This window comes from Aulonocara stuartgranti (genome assembly GCF_965226115.1).
Source record: "Aulonocara stuartgranti genome assembly, chromosome: 8".
In the NCBI taxonomy this organism is placed as follows: Eukaryota; Metazoa; Chordata; class Actinopteri; order Cichliformes; family Cichlidae; genus Aulonocara; species Aulonocara stuartgranti.
The window spans coordinates 12,561,753-12,580,924 of record NC_138959.1 but is presented as its reverse complement, the minus strand read 5'-3'; the positions used below and the strand labels follow the sequence as shown (position 1 = coordinate 12,580,924).

The 19,172-nt window shown below is 42.5% G+C and overlaps 1 protein-coding gene across 5 annotated transcripts in view; it reads left to right on the top strand.

Moving 5' to 3' along the window:
* Window positions 1-19,172, top strand: part of LOC309713405 (adenosine kinase-like) — a 127,229-nt gene that overhangs the window by 7,447 nt on the left and 100,610 nt on the right. For all 5 annotated transcript variants that reach the window (XM_082545023.1, XM_082545025.1, XM_082545024.1 and 2 more), the window contains one exon: window positions 10,814-10,892. In XM_082545023.1, the coding sequence (XP_082401149.1) occupies window positions 10,814-10,892 (79 nt within the window). The remainder of the gene's footprint in view (window positions 1-10,813; window positions 10,893-19,172) is intronic.

The window sequence follows — 19,172 nt, the reverse complement described above, 5'->3', positions numbered from 1 at the left end:
GTGTACCTATTAATGCTGCTTTGCTTGAGGTTTGGTTTGGTTGCTAAGAAGTCACGTGCAAAGTCATTGGCTTACGGAAGAAGAAGAAGAAGTCCGCTGAAGTGTTGTGACAAATAACTTCATTACTAAAAAGGACTTACAAGTCCAGTCAACTAACACCATTGTTGCGCTACCGAATCTACAGAGTGTAACACGATTCATTTTTTCCTCCCATCACCCTGGTGGGAGAGAGATCATTGGATGCAGTGCGCTGTGGCCATGCCTGAATTCAATTATCTAGTCACAGCAGAGCCCATATAATCCTGTTGTTGCTGAGAAATTGCCTGCTGGACAGTAGAAACTATCTACATCCATGTTAGTACTGGCTGGGGACTTATTTTTGGTGTAACAAGATTCAGCCGCGTATTCTTAGTGATTCAGTAATGGATTAGGCACCAAAATTCACTGACTTTTGCTGTTTTCTTTTGTTTTCTGTCGCAGTAAATTAAACACGTTTTTGTTCTTAGACTGTTATTTTGAAAATTGCAAGACCTCAACTCCATCTAGCACTTAACCTTCTGACATTTTAAGATATTTAATGTTTTTTGCAACAAAATTTTGATCAACTTAACTGAAAAAATAATCGAGAGATGCAGGAATTTGAATGAAAACAATCATTATTTGCTGCTCTGATTTGGGTGGGGGGTGGCGGGGAAATCTGCCATACTGAAAAACAACCCAAACTTCCTGCTACATTCCATTTAACCACAAGCCCCGGTTCACTGCTGGGCGTGACCTTTCTGTTGTTTCATAATGCTTCTTTTCTTTTCACCTTTGCCAACTGCTGCATCCTTTCTTTCTCCTTTGTAATGCATCAAAGCCCTCAAACTATAATATACCTGTAGTTAATTTTTACATGATGCAATCTTAAGCAGTGCTATTATCTTGTATGAGTGACAGCATCAGTCTCTCCTCCTCAAAAAGCAGCTGCGAGTTCTGCCGGTACCTGTATATTATTCCTGGTTTCACAGTGTGGTGGTTAGTCTGTCAGGCTGGAGTAAATGCAAAATACTGTACTGTTTGTTCACATTATATTTTCTTATATATTATAAATATAAAATATATATTTTTATATTTTTTTGTGGTTAGTGAGCTGCAGTTGAGAGGGTCTGCTTTCAGCAGATGCTGGTTTTTCAGGCGAAGCCTCTGGTTGTTTTGAAATCGAGGTATGAGAGGAAACCAACTAACCAAAGAGCTGCGTGAGACTTCCTCTCTGCCTGCTTAGACATGTTAAATTCAGAGTTTCAGTGGGTAACTGTCGTAACTGTAGTTCCCTCTGACTTTTTGCAGCTGTTGCTGCCATCGTGTGGATTCAAATATGAGTTTGATTCCTGCAGGATTTTTAAAGGCTCTTTGTCATGTGCCAAGATTTGGGGTACGTTTGACTTTGTGTTGTGACCAGATGAACCCAAAGATTACTAAATTCAAAATAAAGTTGTGTTCTTTACTTAGGTCATGTCTAATTTTTCTTTGTAGTGTTTGCTTTTTTAAAATATTTGATGCTGATCATTTGCAGTATTCGTCTCATTAGCACGTGGCGAATATTTATATTTTAACCTTGTCACTTATTTCTTGGCAGCAAAATTCTTTTTAATATGTTATTACTTTGCAGAATATGGGGCATGCACCCTATATGACCAGCAGGGGGCAACAGTAACCTGCTGTTTCTACCCCCCTAAAAAAGAAGTCTCCATAGGAAACAACATGTCAACATAATGAAAACACGCCTCTTTCTGCAGGAGATTATAATGTGGGACATGCAGCATTTCATAATATAATATCTACCCAAACCCTCTTGGGAGTGTTAAGTGAATCATATTAGCGCTAATAATTATTAGTGTATCAAATGAGCGTGTCATTTTTTACTGTGAGAGTATTGTCACCTCAGAGGGGTGGTGGCGGCGGCGGTGGGGGGAATCAGCTGGCTCCTGAATATTAGTGCTGTTCAAACATTTGTTTTATGACTCCCTCTGTCCAATGATAATTAATTGTTTACTTTCTCATCTCTGGATGATGGCGTGACTCTTTTCAGTAGTTGTTTGCTCACAGCAATTAAGTTCATCAGTGCTCATCCTATCCTCTCCCCCAGCCCCCCCCACCACCACCTACCCCGTCTCCCTCCTTTTCTCTGTTTCTCTGTGCTAAATGCAGATTAGCAGCATCACAATCGCATCCAGAATGAGAGTAAACTCCTCATTATGCCGTGTGACCCTCTGCTGCATGAATAATTCAGGGATGCAGTGTTAGTGGCTGGCTGTTATTAGCATTCCGGATGGCGAAGGATAGGGGAGGGTGGGGGGGAGGAGGAGGGTGGGAGGCTCATATCACTGACAGGGCTGACTCAGGGGGATCAGCGCTGGATTGAGACACACATCACACACACATCATCACACGACACAGGAGATCAGTGGAGGTGCCTCTCCACTAACACACCCTGCTGTCTGTGTACATCTTACACACCCCTGCTGCTGCCATGCAGCTCAATCTGCTTACTGGGGGAAAAAACAACAAAGGCCTCTCTCGCTGAGTACATGCTAAACACTTCGGCTCCCGGGTTCGTTTGTGTGATAGATTCTGCTCTGTAAACACACTTGACTCTTCTCCTCTCTTTCTATTTTTTATGTTTTTAATATATAATGAAGTGAATCGTGAGTGCTAGACAACCCCCCCTCCCTTCCCCTGTGGAGCTATCCTTGTGGTGTCATAAGGACAGACACTCCTGCTTGTTGTGTGTTTGTGTGTTTGTGTCTGCTCACATGCATGTGTGCAGGAGCTGCATGTGCTTGCCATGGTGCCACTTCACTGGATGTACTCATGCTTGACTGAGTGTGTAGACACATTACACACCCCCCACCCACCAATCCTTTTATTTCCCAGCTCCCTTGTCTGGTAACGCTGAGTGCTGTACTACAGTACTTAAACTCACCTCTGCTGGCAGCTACCGGGTCAGCACGTCCGGCTCCCCCCCGCTGCCGAGGACAAAGGTCACGGGCCTGCATCCATCAGCCGACCTCTGAGCCAAAGCGAGAGAGCAGAGATTAATGGCACTCAACCGGTAATTGAGACATCAGAAACACGTTCAGCGACCAGGCGCGCTGCTCTTGATGTTTTATTGATAACCGTGAATCTGGCAATTTGGGACGCTTGCGTGAATCTGACGTGCTCGCCAGAGCCGTACTCAGCTGTAAGAAATGCGAATGTAGACCTTGTGAATTATAAAAGAGGAAAACTTTTCAAATACTGGAAAGAAAGGGGGGAAAAAAACAGCGCGGGGTCTCCTTGTTCCCGTGTTGGTGCTTTCTGTGTGATGAAATTTGTCAGCGTGCTGTGCAGCCGCTTGATTTCTCTGCATTTAAAAGCATACATGCTGCATTATGAGAGATGGCTGATGCAATCACAATTAAGGCTTGTCCTCGTTGGAGCTTTGAATTCCTCTCTTCCACTCTCTCTCTCGCTTGTTGATGGCCACTGCCAGCAGGTGGTGCCAGAAGGAAACATCACAAGTCAAAGGGGGCGTAACAAACACAATCTACATCTCTGTGCATGTGGGCGCTGCTACCCCCTCCTCACCTCGTCTCCCTCCAACTCCCCGCTTTTAAAGAGCGTTTTATAATTAAAATGTGGGCGTCTCAGCCAGTACATACAGCATGTTCAGTTCAGAAAAGCATGCTCAGGGCTATTTTTAGTCATCTTTGATCCCCCAGCAGCCACACAGGAAAAAGCCACTGATGGCAGCAGCCCTTTTTTTTTTTTTTTAACATGAAGGCTAGTTAGTGCACTATCTGTGCCGATCATTTCTCTACACCTAGCCTGTGCGGGGGTAGAGATGGGAGGCCTGACTGGTGAGCAGCAGCAGCACTCCCCGTGTATTTAAAGTTCACACTGGGCCATATGGTCCCCGCAGTAGGGGGTGTTGGTGGAATTATTCACACGGAGCGCTCTGAATCACTGAGATCCTGGTATCAACCTCCAAGATAAGGGGAATGTCTCAAAGGCTTTGTGCTCCGGCTTCAAATCTCAATCCTCAAGAGAGCACCAGAAGCCCCATCCTTGCTTACACACTCCCTCTTCCCACTCCTCTCTCCCTCAGTGTGTCCCTCTCTCTCTCTCTCCCTTTCATTTCCTCACACACACTCTCACACTCCCTTTCCCACATCCACGCAGTACAGTGTGACAAACAACGCCACCCTCTGCAGCGCGAAGCCAAAAACCTGTGACATTTTAGAGGAAATAATATGAACTCATACTCCATGACCAGATTTTGCCCCCACCGCCTAATCCTTGAGTGCAGCCTAATTAAGTACAAACAGCAGTCCTCAGCTAATGCCAACAAATGGGCTGCTGCTGCTGCTGAAGCTGGATTGGCCCATTATTAAAGGGACGCACAGTTGTCGTTTCTGCATTCTAATGCAATTACTCACCCATTATGACCATGTAATTGTGCAGTCATTAATTGTGTATCCAGTCTGTGATGCAAAAAGTGTCATTGCAGAGAAGATGTGGCACTACTTTTTCTTTCTTTCTTTTGCACCGAGGTACTCGAGGAAGGTTTTCTTAGCTAAAAAGGGATTTGCCCCAGTGGATTGAGATACCCGAGCGATGCCGATACTTTAATGCTTTTGTACAAATCAACATTCATCCCTTACTGTAGTCTATTAGAAGATGTCAGAGGACGGGAACAAGGCCTCTGTGGCTGTTTGAATCATGACTCATTTGTGTTCAGTACTTTTATATGCCTCATTCTTCGCCATCTATTCCCATCCTGCCCTAATGTTCCTCTGATAAGAATGTCCTATTCATTCTGCGTTCCTCACCGGTTGCTACACAGAGAGGGAGTGAGAGAGAGAGACTCTACAGGCACTGAATGAAAAGCACATCTATTTCTGAGAGGGAGCGCGAGCATGGTAGAAGATAATTATTGATTTGAAATAAGAAAAGATAAGGCTCAACCTTGAGCAGCCCAGCGATAGCACACAGAACAGAATAATTAATGGGCCTGTCTTGTGTCGGGACAAGCTTTCACACTGAGACGAGCGTATTGATTTTATACAGATAAACTGCGTAACCCTTTGTGAAGGGTTTGACAAACAATTTAATTGGGGGGGAAAAACAACAATATTCCTCACCCTTTCCATCTCCCTTTCATCATGTCCCCGAGCTGTTTTTCCTCCGCCTGACCTATGGAAACAATTACTGTGCATCAGGCCTCGTACTGCCTCCAGACTACCAAGGAAGGCTGGTGTGGGATGCACACACACTGATTGGGGAATCTAATCAATGGTGGAACCTGTCTCCACTCCAGATGCCCGTGTTGAAACTGGGATTACCAGAGCCTTTTAGCTGCATTGGCCCCTCTCTGTTTCTGTCAGATAGAGAGAAGATGGATCTGCCTGTTTAAATATACCTGCCTGCTATACTTGAAGCAGAGATAATTTACTGTTCCTGTACAACCCTCCTCCTGCCTAATCCCCAAGGAGAGCCAGCAAAGAAGCCCCAGTCCGCTCACTTCTTCCTTTGCCCTCCCCTGATTAGCGATAGAGGCCGTTTGATCATGTTTCCCTGCCTGTCCTTGTGATTTGTAAGCTGTTTAAACGTGAACGAGGCAATTAAACGAGGACGAACGGCGTGTAGGAGAGAAGGTGCCGCGGTGATCATTAGCGATGAATTACCCCGGTGTGCACTCAAACACTCGGGAGGACTTTCAGGCGGACCACTCCCGAGAATCCAGATCCAATCTAGCCATTGATTAACAGAGACTTGTTCTTCCTGTGAAATCACTCAACGGGGATTTTAGGGCACTCATCCGGTCTTATCGAGATAGGCTAACATCAAAGGCGAATGAAGAGGGATTGGGTAAATGGGCTCGCCTTGCCCTCTGTGTAAGAGACTTAGAGGAGCAAATCTTGAATTATTGCCTCATGTAAATAATCTACTTGGCTTGTTTTTTGGGGAGGTGAGAGAGGAGCTCATGAGTCACTCGGGTTAGAGAACTCTCAAAGTACTTTGGAAGCTCTCATATTTCCCTTGATGGGAAACAACAGTGGGGGCTCCATCCTCAGGAATGTAAACAACACAATGTTCCCGACTTGTGTGATCTGCCTCAACAGTTTGAACGCGTTAAGCCGGAGAGATCTGGAGGTATTAGTTGTCGAGGGGGGACTCTAGGACTCCGATACCCTCTGAATACAAATATTGTATTCAGCGGCTTAATTCTTCTAATTTGAATATGATTTCATTTAAGCTGAATAAATAAATGCTGCTATTAGTCTCAAATTGGAAGGTATGAAATTGAAAAACTGTGGCTTTTAGTTAAGAGTGGCGTTTAACCAAAGTGCCACCGGCAGCCTCTTGTAAAACATGTTATATAACACATGCTGACCATACATTAGTGGAATACATGGCATAGCTGGGATTGCTCTTACGCCGAGCGACACCAGTAGGTTTTAAAAGCTGAGGTTACTGGCTGAGGACATTTTGTTCAAAACAATTTCTTTTTTCTTTTTTTTTCTCCCTCTGCTCCCTCCCATCACTGAGTGAGCTTAGACTGCAGTAGATGGAAAGGGATTTTCTCTCTCTAAATGGCCAAGGGGGCCGTTTACGGTGTCACTACTATGGGATCACATGATGTTTGAGGGTGTAAAGGTCTCGAGGCAGCTGCTCCTTTTCGGATGGGATTTTCGAGGCGTCCAAGAGCAGGGCCCCATGCTGTCTGCACTGAAAGGTGGAGCAAATACTTCTAGCAAGGGGGGGGGGGGAAGCACTGAAATCCTCAGAAGCTGTGTGTCTATTTGAAATGGGTTCTGGAGTCCCTCGGCTGCCTTCATGTTATAAACACCCACAGTGCTCAAATTCTTCTTTTGTCAAGGAGTCATAACAGGTGTCTCAGGAAGGATTTTTTTTCCACCCGGTTAGCATATTTTCCACTTGCATGGAAAGTTTTTTTTTCTTTATTAGGAACATTCTGCCCTGGGTGGACCTCTCGCCTTGAGACATGATATGTAGACTTTCTTTGAAGCAGTTAAGGTTACTTTCACACCCGCTCAAAATTCGGCCATGCCTAGTTAAACCAGGTTGTGCTGAAGTATTGAACACCTCTGGCTGGCACATGTTGGTAAGCCATGACGCACTTTGCATACAGATCAGTGCTGTCTGTGGCAAGTATACACAGTAGACATGACATATTTTTATGATCAGGGCTACAATTTAAAACGTACAACTGTTGACCAACCCCATAAAATGCACTGGATCTCTGTAGCGCAGAGTACCAGTGCCCCCTTGGGATTACAACTAAGCATTTTATTATGAATTTAAAGCAGTAACGCACATATAATTCAATGTGACTGATTTAGAAAAAGGCCAAGGTGCATCTTCACCTTAGTTAGGCCAGTTGCCATAGCATGGCGGATATGTTTGTATATCCAGCCCCCCCCCCCCCCCCCCCCAATCTCTAGGAGGCTAATGGCGCAAACAATGTGCAGAACGCAACATTATTCATGTTCTCAGCTTCCAAGATAAAGGGCTCTATCTCGCAGCGTAGCCTGGCTTTGCATCATGTTACGCCTGAGCATCGCAGCTATTGATGTTTGAAATGGCAGTATGATGGGGAAAATACAAAAATGATAGAACTGCCTTCAGTATTACCCTGGGGTGTTCCTTTGGTTTATGTTTGAAAACACAGCAATTGTTTACTCCGTATTCCCCGATGTAATGTCTGCTTTCTCGACTCATTTCTGTTTAGTCTGTTACAGTCATTTCTAAACTTTGCTGTGCGGTTCAAAAACATCAAACCTTTAATCAGATGCGGTCTCTCGCTAAACGACTTATCTGGGTATCGGGTTTTTATACATGGGAAAATAATAAAACGTAATTTTCTAATTGCTCTGAAAGCATCACCTATGAAATATGTGCAGTCGCCTATTTTTGCCAAGTTGAAGATGAATATCTGCTTTTATTTTGTGCATCTCTTTGAGGAAGCAGTTCAAGTTCCTTAGAAATAACTTTTGCTCACTGCTCATCTTGTTATAATACTGTAAGGCTAAATACAACCATGTGTGAACAATGTTTCTCTCTTTTGCTTTTATCAAGCTGACGTTTTAGACTCCCAACTGCAGCAACATTTGTGGTAAAGTATCCCATTTAACAAAATCCAGCTTTGATTTTTTTCTCCCCCCCTCTTTTCCCTGTAAGCAGTTTATATAAACAACTTGCACCTGGAATGTCACGGTTAAAGAATGGCGTAAATGTATCCCACTTTTAGTCTGTTGTGTTTCTGGGTTTACGTGCTCCAAAACACAACTTCTTTACTGCTCGAAAAGGGAAGAAAAATGTTGCGACTTAACTAGGGGATTGGAAAATATATCCTTACAGGATAAGCTGAGTAAGTTAACAAAAAGTCTAGCACAAATATTTGGAATACTGAGTCAAAAGTAACAAATGCAGTATTTAAAATGGCGATCTAAAAAGCGATCCTGTGAACTTTACTTGTGTTTTCTGTTTAAATGATCAAGATAATTCTGTTAGGAAGGGTTAGGAGTGTTACAGAACCACAAGACACTTTACAGGACTCTCTGTTTGTAGGTCTTGCTTATAACAAGCATCAGTAGAGACTTTCCAGCAGCAGCCACATGATAGTGCTCACCTTCAAAACCCACAGGCAGCTGCTTGTTATGTGCACATGTAACTTTGTGTTTTGATTAACTTCCAAACTTTGGTTTTAGTTTGGAATTTGCCGCAAAGTGTGCACGTCCTGTTGTAAATTTGTCACCGACCAGCATTACTGCATTAGCGGACATTGGCATTGGTCCATTTTATTTTTGACACGTGTTTGTGAAAATTTAAATGACATTTGGGCTTTTTTAGCTAGAGGCAAGTATAAATAATTATTTTGATTGTTCTTATTCCATCTCATAAGTGCCCTCTAGGTAAAGTGAGCATGCTCTCTGTAGATCAGACATAAATGTTTGAAATATATAGCTAAACTGACAGATAAACACTTGAAATATGTGTCTGAAAAAGATAAAAGCATCTTTTGTTTGGTACTATTTAATTAACAAAGTCAGAGAGCATCCAGTGTGAGATCATTTTAACTAAACACATTGAGTGCCCGAGTTCATCTGAAGTGCTCTTCTGATATATTGAGAGATTGCTAACCTGTTAAATTCAGAGAATAGGTACATAATGCAGTTAAAATGTTTAATTTAAAGATAAAATAAAAAGCTAAAACCATTATTTTTTTCAGGAAGTGCCCATTGAGGTTGCGCATGTGAAGCATAAAGCTGTTAGATTAGTTTTATTCTGAAAAGACAAACTTTGAATATGCAGCACTTGCACAGTGCTGCTCCTTTAGTTATCCTAATGTTAACATTATCATCATAGCAACAGTCTGAGTGATAACTGGTTAGCCAATATTATAAGCAGATCCCAGCTTATTGCAGATTTATTGTTATGTATGTTGTCCAAAATCATTTTTAAATACAGAAAATGATGTATAAACAGATGCTTGGGCTGATGTAGAAATGGTGTCATCGTGTAGTTTAACCAGAAGAGTGCCTCCCACTTTACAGTACTGTCTGCACAATGTACCGCACGTACAGTTGTATACATGTCATAGCTATGCATTAAATATGTTGTCAAAAACTTCATGAATTATGCTTCTCATGTGCTGCTCCTTTTTCATTATTTCTGTTGGCAAACTAATATACTTAATCACTTTATAGGGCTGATGGATGTGGTTTATACGCTAAGAACTGCTCATTTTAACCCGTTGCCGTTTGGTTGCTGAGCATATGTATTTCAACTTTTATGGCTATAATGAGATGCTATTGTTATGAAATGAAAACAACTGGATGCTTTCATTAGGTGATGTAGGTGCAGAAATGCTAAAAACGGGTCATTTTAGGATGTTGCTGGGCGGTTTCTAGGCAACAGTGATAACATCATAATATCTGATATAGATGAGAACCACCAGGGGGACAAGATGTACCTGTGTGCTACGTTTGGTTGCTCGACTCCTGATGGTTTTGCAGGAGTTTGCAAAAAAAGACACACACAGACAGACAGAGCTTTTATGTTTTATAGTAAGATAACATTTTTTTGTTCTTCCTGGGGTTGGATGTCAGCCTGATGGTTTTAAGTGCTCCGACATGGAGCGGCATTAGCATTAAGCTGGAAGCACAGTTGTTTTCGCCATGAATGCAGGTCTAATAATCTTTCTCCTTTCAGCCTTCTTATGGTCTTCATCAGCCCCACAAAGAAATGTTTGACGTTTTAGCTGCTAAATGCTCTATTATTTTCAACAGTTGGCTGCGAAATTAGTGTGGGGGACATTAGGGCTCGGAAAATATTTTTGCTCTGAAGCTGAGTACAGCTTTATAGCCACAGCGGCTGGAAATAAGGTTGGTGGGAGCAGTGTGGCTGAATCGAAACAGCAACTTTGCCAGCGTTTAAACCAGACAATGGGTAGAAAGAGGAAATGGGAAAATTCTGTAGGCTTTAGGGAAACCACAAGATTAGGTGACATTATCATGAGAAATTTAATGCTTGAGGCTGGCATGTTAAACGGGCTAAGTTGCATTTGACATACAAACTCCAGAAAGTTTTGATCCACTCTGCATTTGTACCCATCTCACCATGTCCCTTGCATTCTCTGCATGTCTTCCTTCATTACCTCTATAAACCTTCTCTTTTCCCCCGCGCTTGGCATTGCCACAGTCAGTCTGTAATTGTTCTTAAACAGTGTCTTATGAAGCATTTCTTTTATTTTTGTTTGTTTCAGGTTTGAAGAAATTGTCAAGAGGAACAAAGTTGAGTACCATGCCGGTGGTTCTACCCAGAACTCAGTCAAAATTGCTCAGGTTAGTCTTCTCTGGCCGCCTGCCATGTGCCCGAATGTGTTTTGAATATACGGTGGTATGCTTGTAACCTTAGATTTGTCTGCCTGGCAACCCTGGGAATACTGAGCATAGCTGCACAGCACGATGACACATTACTGTTTTAGCTTTTTAGCTGTTTTGAATTCATCAACCTGCCACGAAAAGAGAAAGGCGGGAAGGATTAATAATATTTACAGTGTTATCTGGTTGGCCTAATTTCCTGAGACATATCAAACATCAATTAGAGAGAATTACAAGTAGACGCAATTAACATGTCACAACAAATTATACCAAACAAATGCTGATCCGCTCTCTGGCTGTTAAGACAGATTTGAGCATCTAAAAGAAATTGGTGATTGTCCAAATCTAAAATGGCAATCTGAACTTTTAGAAGATTATTCACTGAATGCTTTTTTTTTTTTTTTTCATGTGACTGCAGCAAGTCGCTGAATTTGACATCCAGTGATTAGCTGCTGATAAGGCTTTGGTCTGTTCACAATAAACAAAGAAAAAGCATCTAGCTGAAAAATAATTCTCTTCCAAGGAGGAGAAATGAGTGCAGAAGCTAATTGAGAGGCTGATGTCTGTGGAAGTGTGGAGTCTTTCTTCTGTGTGGGTTTTGTTTGTATGTGTCAGTACAGTGTGTAGACTTTGTATTTGTACACGTGTGCTTGTATATGTGCGCCTGTGTGTGTTTTTGTGTGTATTTAGCGCAAGATAGATACAGAGCAAGGGAAAAGAAAGCAAGCAGGCCCTCAGGCTGCCACCATCTCCATGCTTTGGAGACAGTAAACATCCTTTAAAAATGAGACGCCGAGCTGTGCACCTCCGTACAAACACTCTTTAATTATCAAGATCAGACACGTTTGCATAAACCTCAGTCACTTGCATTAACATTAACTGTCAAATTGATTTTATTCTTTAGGCAACAACTCCCTGCCTTTTAAATCTTGTTTGTTTGATGCAGTTAGATTTCATATAATTGGCGGACTCGCTTTCCTGCTTGAGTCGGTTAGATGTTGGAAAACAATCACTGCAAAATGCTGGAGCTTAATCTGTAGATTCACTTTAGGTTGCCACAGTGTAATTTGGGCTTCTAAAGGGTTTCTCGATTTAGAAACAACGACTTGAAGATAATGTCAACGGAGATGTGACTCAAAATCTGTGGAAGAATTCGGTGAAATCAAGGATGGTGGTCCTCTTAACCCTCCCCTCAAAGAGCCAATGACATGTGAGCAAGTCGTGTTGCTGGTTTGAAACATGCGCAGATTTGGTTTTCAACCGTTTCAATTAGTTTTCAGGGTGGGTACATCTGGTTATTATTGTAGTAAAATCATAGGTATGTGTGTTTTTGTTTTTTTTTTACCCCTCAGCTGAACAACAGTGAACTTGACCTCAAGGTCAGAGGTTGGAGGTCAAAGTTTCAGAATCTCTCCTGAATCCGATAACTCAAGAACAAGGCAACGTAAAATTTTGAAATTGATACCAAAGGTGTATCTAAATGGAGGCTGAGGGCACTGGCAGTTGCCAGTATTTTTAAATTTTGGCTTACTTTATTCACAACATGAATTAACAAGTCTGTTTGTTTAATTTGTTTTGTGCTCTGGTGGATTAAGCCCAAAAAGTTGATCTGGATTGAGCCATTAATGAATGTACTGGGATTTAGTATAACCTGCGTGGGAAAGCAACTTATGCTTTGTGTAGCCTGAAATAACTGCCAAGATGGCTGATGACCAGCAAGCTTTGTTTCTAGGAGGATTTTGACGGTGTGAAGTGGGTGTTGGACCATTGGAGTTCCATTACTGGAGAAAATCTACAGGTATAAAATGAATCACATTCAGAGAGAGTGCTGCAGTCACACTACGGACAACAGTTGTTGGAGCCTGCAGCACGGTCCATGTGAACTGAACTTGCAGTCTTGCAGCCTTTGAATAGGTCACTTTGAAGATAATGAACAGGTCTGCAAGACCACCCACAGTCAGTTGCCATTTTAAAAGCAACTTTGGTGCCTCAAAATGGTAATAAAAGGGAGTCAATCTGCTACCAGTTTGAGATTGAATGGTGTCAAGTTGGCAATTATGTACAAATTAGTTAAAAAAAAATCACAGATGTGGCTAACCAAAACTTCACATAAACTTACATTCAGGGTCCAGCAAGAACTTTAAAACGTTGAAATAGTTTCAGATTCATAGAAATTCCCCAGGTTTTTTTTATTTTTTATAACATGTTGGCATCTGTCTCTGTGAGTGAGAGTTAGACCAGGATTACAGATAGGTTGGCCCCCATTGGGCGACCTGTGCAGTCGCTTTGAATGAAAAGCTAAAAAATGCTAAGAAAATATGTCTTTTTAGCCTGTTCCTACATGGTTGTTTGGTCTATATAATGAGATGCTACTGTGGTGAAATTAAAATGATAGCATCCTTTCATAAGCTGTTGTAGGCGGTTAAAGGCTAAAAACAGGTCATATCAGCCTGTTGCTACATGGTTGCCGGGCAACATGACAGTGTCATAATATATCATGCATAATTCATTTTTTGTGGATATAAGTTAGATGTTAATGTCATGAAATAAAAATGACACGGTGCTTTTTAAGGTGTTATGGGTAGATAGTTGAGAAAAATGGGTGATTTTAGCCCACTGCCATCACGTTGCTAGGCAACATGACAACATCATAATATCTTATATAAATAAAAACCTTCAAGGACCTAAGATGTACTTGTGTGCCAAGTTTTGTTGATTAGCTATTGATGGTCTACGAGGAGTTTGCAGACAAAGAAACAAACACACAGACAGACAGAAATTTCATGTAATATAATAAGATTACAAATTTCTCTTAAGTTTAATTGTTGTGAGATTGCAAGTGCACAAGAAAACAAAATGTTGCTTTTAGACATTTTGTCGCATAATGGTTGTCATTAATTTTTCATGTTTTATATAAAAAGACACTGAAGGAACTGCCCCAAGAAATAAATGCCCCTTTTGAATTTGAGATTTTTAGTGTGGGCCCAGACTGGAGAAAGAGCCGTCATGGCCTCTGTGCCCCGTGAGAAGCGTTTCGTCATCTAAATTGGCTTCATAATGGCATGGCAGGTCCTAGTCAAATGGTATTCTACTCTGTTTATTTGGATATTTACCCCCTTCAGAGGGAAGATGTAGTGCTGATTCTGAACTGCTCAAGATAACAAGAGTGTTTTCGTCCCACACCCAGAAGTCTCAGAAACAGTCTCTGTCAATATATACCTTGAAGCGCTGACTTTTCCACATTTCACTTTCAGGTGATGGTGTTCTTTTATGAAAAATGTATAATGCATAACCAGCTCCCAGATTATCACATTGTAGCACCTGCAATATGTGAAACTTCAAACCCGGCTGTATTGTGGAAGCTGAACCTTCAAACACGAATGATATGCACTGCAGCACTGAATCCACATCAAAGGGGCCCAGTGACTAAATGAGATGCTCGATCCGGGGCAGGTTTGCTCAGGAGCATCACCGCCGCTGGAGGAGAGAGAGTAGTGTTCAGAGGCTTTGCACGGGAATTGCTACACACGCTGGGAAAACCCAGGGTGTGGGAAGATCAAGGCTTTCGCCAGCAGAACTCGTACTTCCCTCCAAAACCCAGACGCTTCATCGGAGGCTGTAATAGGTTAAATACTGCAGCTTCATCCAAGCTAAGGTTTCTGCACTATCAAGGAAAACCTAAACCTCGGCTTTAAGAAGATGCAGAATCAATGGTAATTGGATTTAGTCAAATGAGAATTGACCAAGCTGAAGCTTAGACGGATAAAGTATTATTTTCCTCTAGCCACCATCTCCATCCTGCTCCTTGATTGAAATCCTTCATTGCAGTGTTTGCTAATCATCAGTAGCTTGTACTAAGTGCTGTCTTTGACACTACTTACTACCCACTATATTCATATTCAAATCATACAAGCCCCAAAGTAGATATAGCAGTGCATTTGTGCTTCCCTAGCTGTGCACCAGTGCTCCCCAATAAGCCTTGGATCTTGTTTGGATCAAGCCAGCGAAGTTGCAAGCTTGTACGCAGCGCTCTTTGGCTCTGATTCTCCTGAAAAAATGCAATGATAGAAGTGGGTTGGAGGTTGTTGCCTTTGCCCAGGCTCTAACAAACACCATGCCCTGAAGGGGCATCCAACATAAAGGCTTACCTACTGGATGTTGCAGGGGTGTAAGGTAACAAAAACCAGCCCAGCGTTGCCTGCTTTACACACAGCCTCACACATCAAAGGCTTTCTGCTCAGATAGGGCACGGCAGGAAACAACAATCATATTTTTTTCAGTTATTCACTGAGTTGAAGGAGGGGGAACAAAAAAACTGTGGCCTTTCTGTGCATGTGGGGCAGAATTTGGTGACGCCAAGCATGCATGGTGTTTATCACTGGTGACAGAATTGGTGGGGGGGACTCAGTTGACTGGAGGGCTGTATCAAGCAGCACAGTCAGTTCATTTAGACAGAACATCAAAGTCCTCCAACAGCTCTTTGGGGCCCAGAGATTGAAGTCTGAGTAGAGACAGGCTCGCGGGGAGTTATTGCTGCTGCCAGGGAAGTAGATCCTACTCTAAGTGCCTCGTGTAAACCGTGCATTCTCATTATGATCCTCACAAATCAGCACTTTTGACACATTGTGTTTCTGTGCACTGTAAGCAGGCTGTGTACCTATTCACCAAACGGACAAATTGGTTCTTCTAAGGGGCCTTGCTTTGAAAATGTCGCTAAAAGTTATGATTAAGTATGTTCTCTTTTCTTTATTTAGATTGGCATTGGATGCTTTTCAGCCTACATCATCAATTCACCGTGATGTCTTAATTACTGTTTAGAAAATAAAGGCTTTTGAAAAATCTGCTCTCCTTGTCATGCTTATGATGCCTGTTTAACATTTCCTCAGACTTGGTCAATTGTGGAAGAGGTGAATGGGGCCCAGCCTCGGTTGTTGGCTCTGAGGCTCTTAATTGGAAACGCATGTGCGCCACACAGTTGAAAGTTGTATTTAAAAAGCAGAAAAATCCCACAGCACTACTTGACTTTGTGAAAGGTCCTCACCAGCTCATATTTTGCAGGAGAATACTTAAACCGGGTTTGATGTCTCATTGAACGCAGTGACTTATTTCTCAGGGTGAAAGTATTCCATGACCTAATGTTTGGCTTTTACAGCTCGTTTTGTTAAATAAATAAAGAATAGCGACTTGCCTCCATTTGAATGGGCTAAATGAAGAAATACCTACGTCTGGTACCACTTAGAGAAAAGAGGACAGTTAAGGAAAAAGAGAGGAGCTTTTGTGCTCAAACTATTTGAGTAAACTTTTAGAAGGATGTACGCTAAAAGGGGGCATTTGTAATGTTTAGCTGTTGCTGTCTGTCCTCACTTATTCTTCCTGCACTTAATGATCAGTATTGAAACAAATATTCTTTGCTTCTTTGTGAAAAGACCTGGAGGGCTTTTGTGACATTTAATCGTGGCTCATTCTGGGATCTACATAAAAGCTTCCACTTTTTTTGTGTGTGTGTGTGTGTGTGTGTGTGTGTGTGTGTGTGTGTGTGTGTGTGTGTGTGTGTGTTTTGCTTTCTGATCGCATTGAGCTTGTAGTTGCATAGATCTGAGTGCAGCTGTGCCAAAATGAGCATGCTAATAGCCGATTAAAACCTAAACCCTGGTGGGCCTTTGAGTTTCTAGCCACAGAAATCAGTCCTCTCAAGTATGTGCCTGTTGTTAAAGCAAAAAAACCCCTCTTGTTTGTTTTAAGACAGGTTAATTGCAAAACCACTGTTAGCCCCTGTTCTGAGCCGTTTTATGGCACCGGGGTCTTGTCGTTTTTTTCCTAGTACAAAGCACTGAAAGGTCACAGTCTGTTAAGCTTCTTGAGAGAGATGCATGAAACCAAATGGATTTTTTTTCTTCCGTTTTTTATTCCCATCCCCACTCATTGCAGACATTCCAGGTGTGCAAGTGTGCACTTGAATGTGTGTGTGCGCGGGGGGGCAGGCTGCCATTGTTTTCCTCGGCACAAGCAGCGGAAGCGAAGAACGCCTCATTCGCTTTGATGAGCGATGTGTTCATGCGTAGGCTTCAATGTCACCCGCCATGAGGCAGCTGTGAAGTCGCAGCTCATGTCTGCGGTGCCATTTACTCAATGATGAAGTGAGGAGATCTCTGTTGGTTCCACATTCACCTCCCCTTTACGCGCACACATGCACGTATACACACTGTCTGAGCACATGTTCCTCCCACCTCGGCTGTATTGTGACTGTATGTCACAGCTAATACCAGCATGCATTAAATCTCAAACTCTGCGATCACAATAATAAAGGTTGACTGAGCGATTATGCAAGCCTTCGTCGTCAGAAGGATTTCACAGCTGATTGCCCTGCCGCATCCTGCCTTCTTTCTCGTGTTTCCTCAAATTTGACTTTCACACAAAAATAATTTGTTGGATTTAATTTTGCGTTTAGATACTGGAGATCCCGATGCCCCGGCAAGGAACGGCACAGATTGCCATATAGGTGACATATTACCGTCCCCATTGAAGTTAATTTGCCGTCAAATTTGCGACTTAATTTAAGCTGCCAAAGGGAAGACGTGGGGAGTAGATTGTAACTCATAAGTATGCATTGGAAAGAGTGTTGATTAACATTGAGGGCTCGAGAGACAGACGCACTCAATGTGTATCATCTGGCCTCAGAGGCTGGCAGTGGAATTGAATGTGATATCTTGCATAACGTGTCCTTGCTTTAAGTCCTTGGTTCCAGGCTCAGGAAGAAAGGCTGCACCATTGGCTTGCTTGCTTTTTGCTTGGCTGTTGTACAGTTGCCCAGGCTCCAGGCGAGCTCTGAGCAAAATCTGAAAAGACTTGTGAAACAGACAGTAGTCTACATATCTGGCAGCATGCTCGCGTCAAATTACAGAACGATATTTTGCACAGGACACTCGGCATGCCTGCCACCTTGCTGTATTCTGCAGTTAAAAGCAGCCACTTGTAGGTTTGATACGCAGACAATGAGAGAAAAAAAAGTGTTCTCAGATGGCTGCGGAAAGGCAAAGCCGTTCAGATTGCAAACAGTGGTTCATTAAACAACCTATTGTTTGAATTATATGTTGACAAAGGTCAAGTAAGTGATGAATGAAAGGATGATTGTGCATTTTACACAACTGTTCTGCATTTTCATGTGATTATTGAACGATGCCCCTCTCTCATATTTCCCCACAGAATGTCTGTGGCAGTAGTATTTATTTGGCACATTCTCAGCATGCTCCCACTCTTGCGGTTGAAGTGTTGCGTAGCAACTGAGAAAAACAGCTTTAAATATTTTGGTTAAAAAGGTTTTAAGAAAATAAAGAACAGCCTGCAATTACTGTTCATTTCTCCCGAGTTCATAAGTTTAAGGAGCTGTAGAATTGTGCCAAGTAATAAATGAAATACCAAATTAGGCTTTGTGTTGGCGTGGTAAAAACCGAGAAACGATATGTCTAGAGTATCGCGTCCTCTTGTGCCAGTTCAGTTACTCATCTGAAGCTATTTTGTTTATCGAATAAATGCTGGCAGCTGTCTGCACCTTCACTAATTCACAACTGTTTTGAAACAAAGCTCAGAGTAGTTTTCAGAGTGCAGCTCAGCTCAGTTTTCAAGCCAACTGAGTATATCTTTGACAGGATGGAAAATGTGTAGGTGAGTGCAAATTTGAAGTGATGTGCCTCAGGAAAACGGATGGGGATGGAGCGATGGGGATGGGGGCGCATGTGGAGAGGGGGAAGGCTGGATGACGCACAGCAGGTGACAGACAGACACTAATAGTAATGGCTCTTATCAGTGCTTCGCTCGCTCCCTCTTTTCACATGGGCTCTGACATCCTCCTCCTACTCCACCCCCTCCATCTAGCAGGGGGTGTTGGGAGCTCGCTGGGTTGTGCAGCCCGCTCAGACGGAAAGAGCCTGCCAAACACCGGTCCCCTCACATATAAATTGCATCATTAACATCGCCTAGATTATTCCAAGCTCTCCCACCGGGTTTATGGCAGCACCGGCTCAACTTAACTATTTGACTCACTGAAGACATTCAGGTTTCCTGACTGAGCTGTGCTTAGATCTGCTGTGAAATACACCAGTTCTATTCTATCTTAAGCTTTTAAACAAATCCTGAAGAAATGTGCCTGTATTTTTCACTCATCGAGGCTTATTAGGCTAATGTGCTTCGTTTTCTGTCTTGAGTAGCCAAAACTTGAGTTGTATGCTGTCATGCACACCAAAG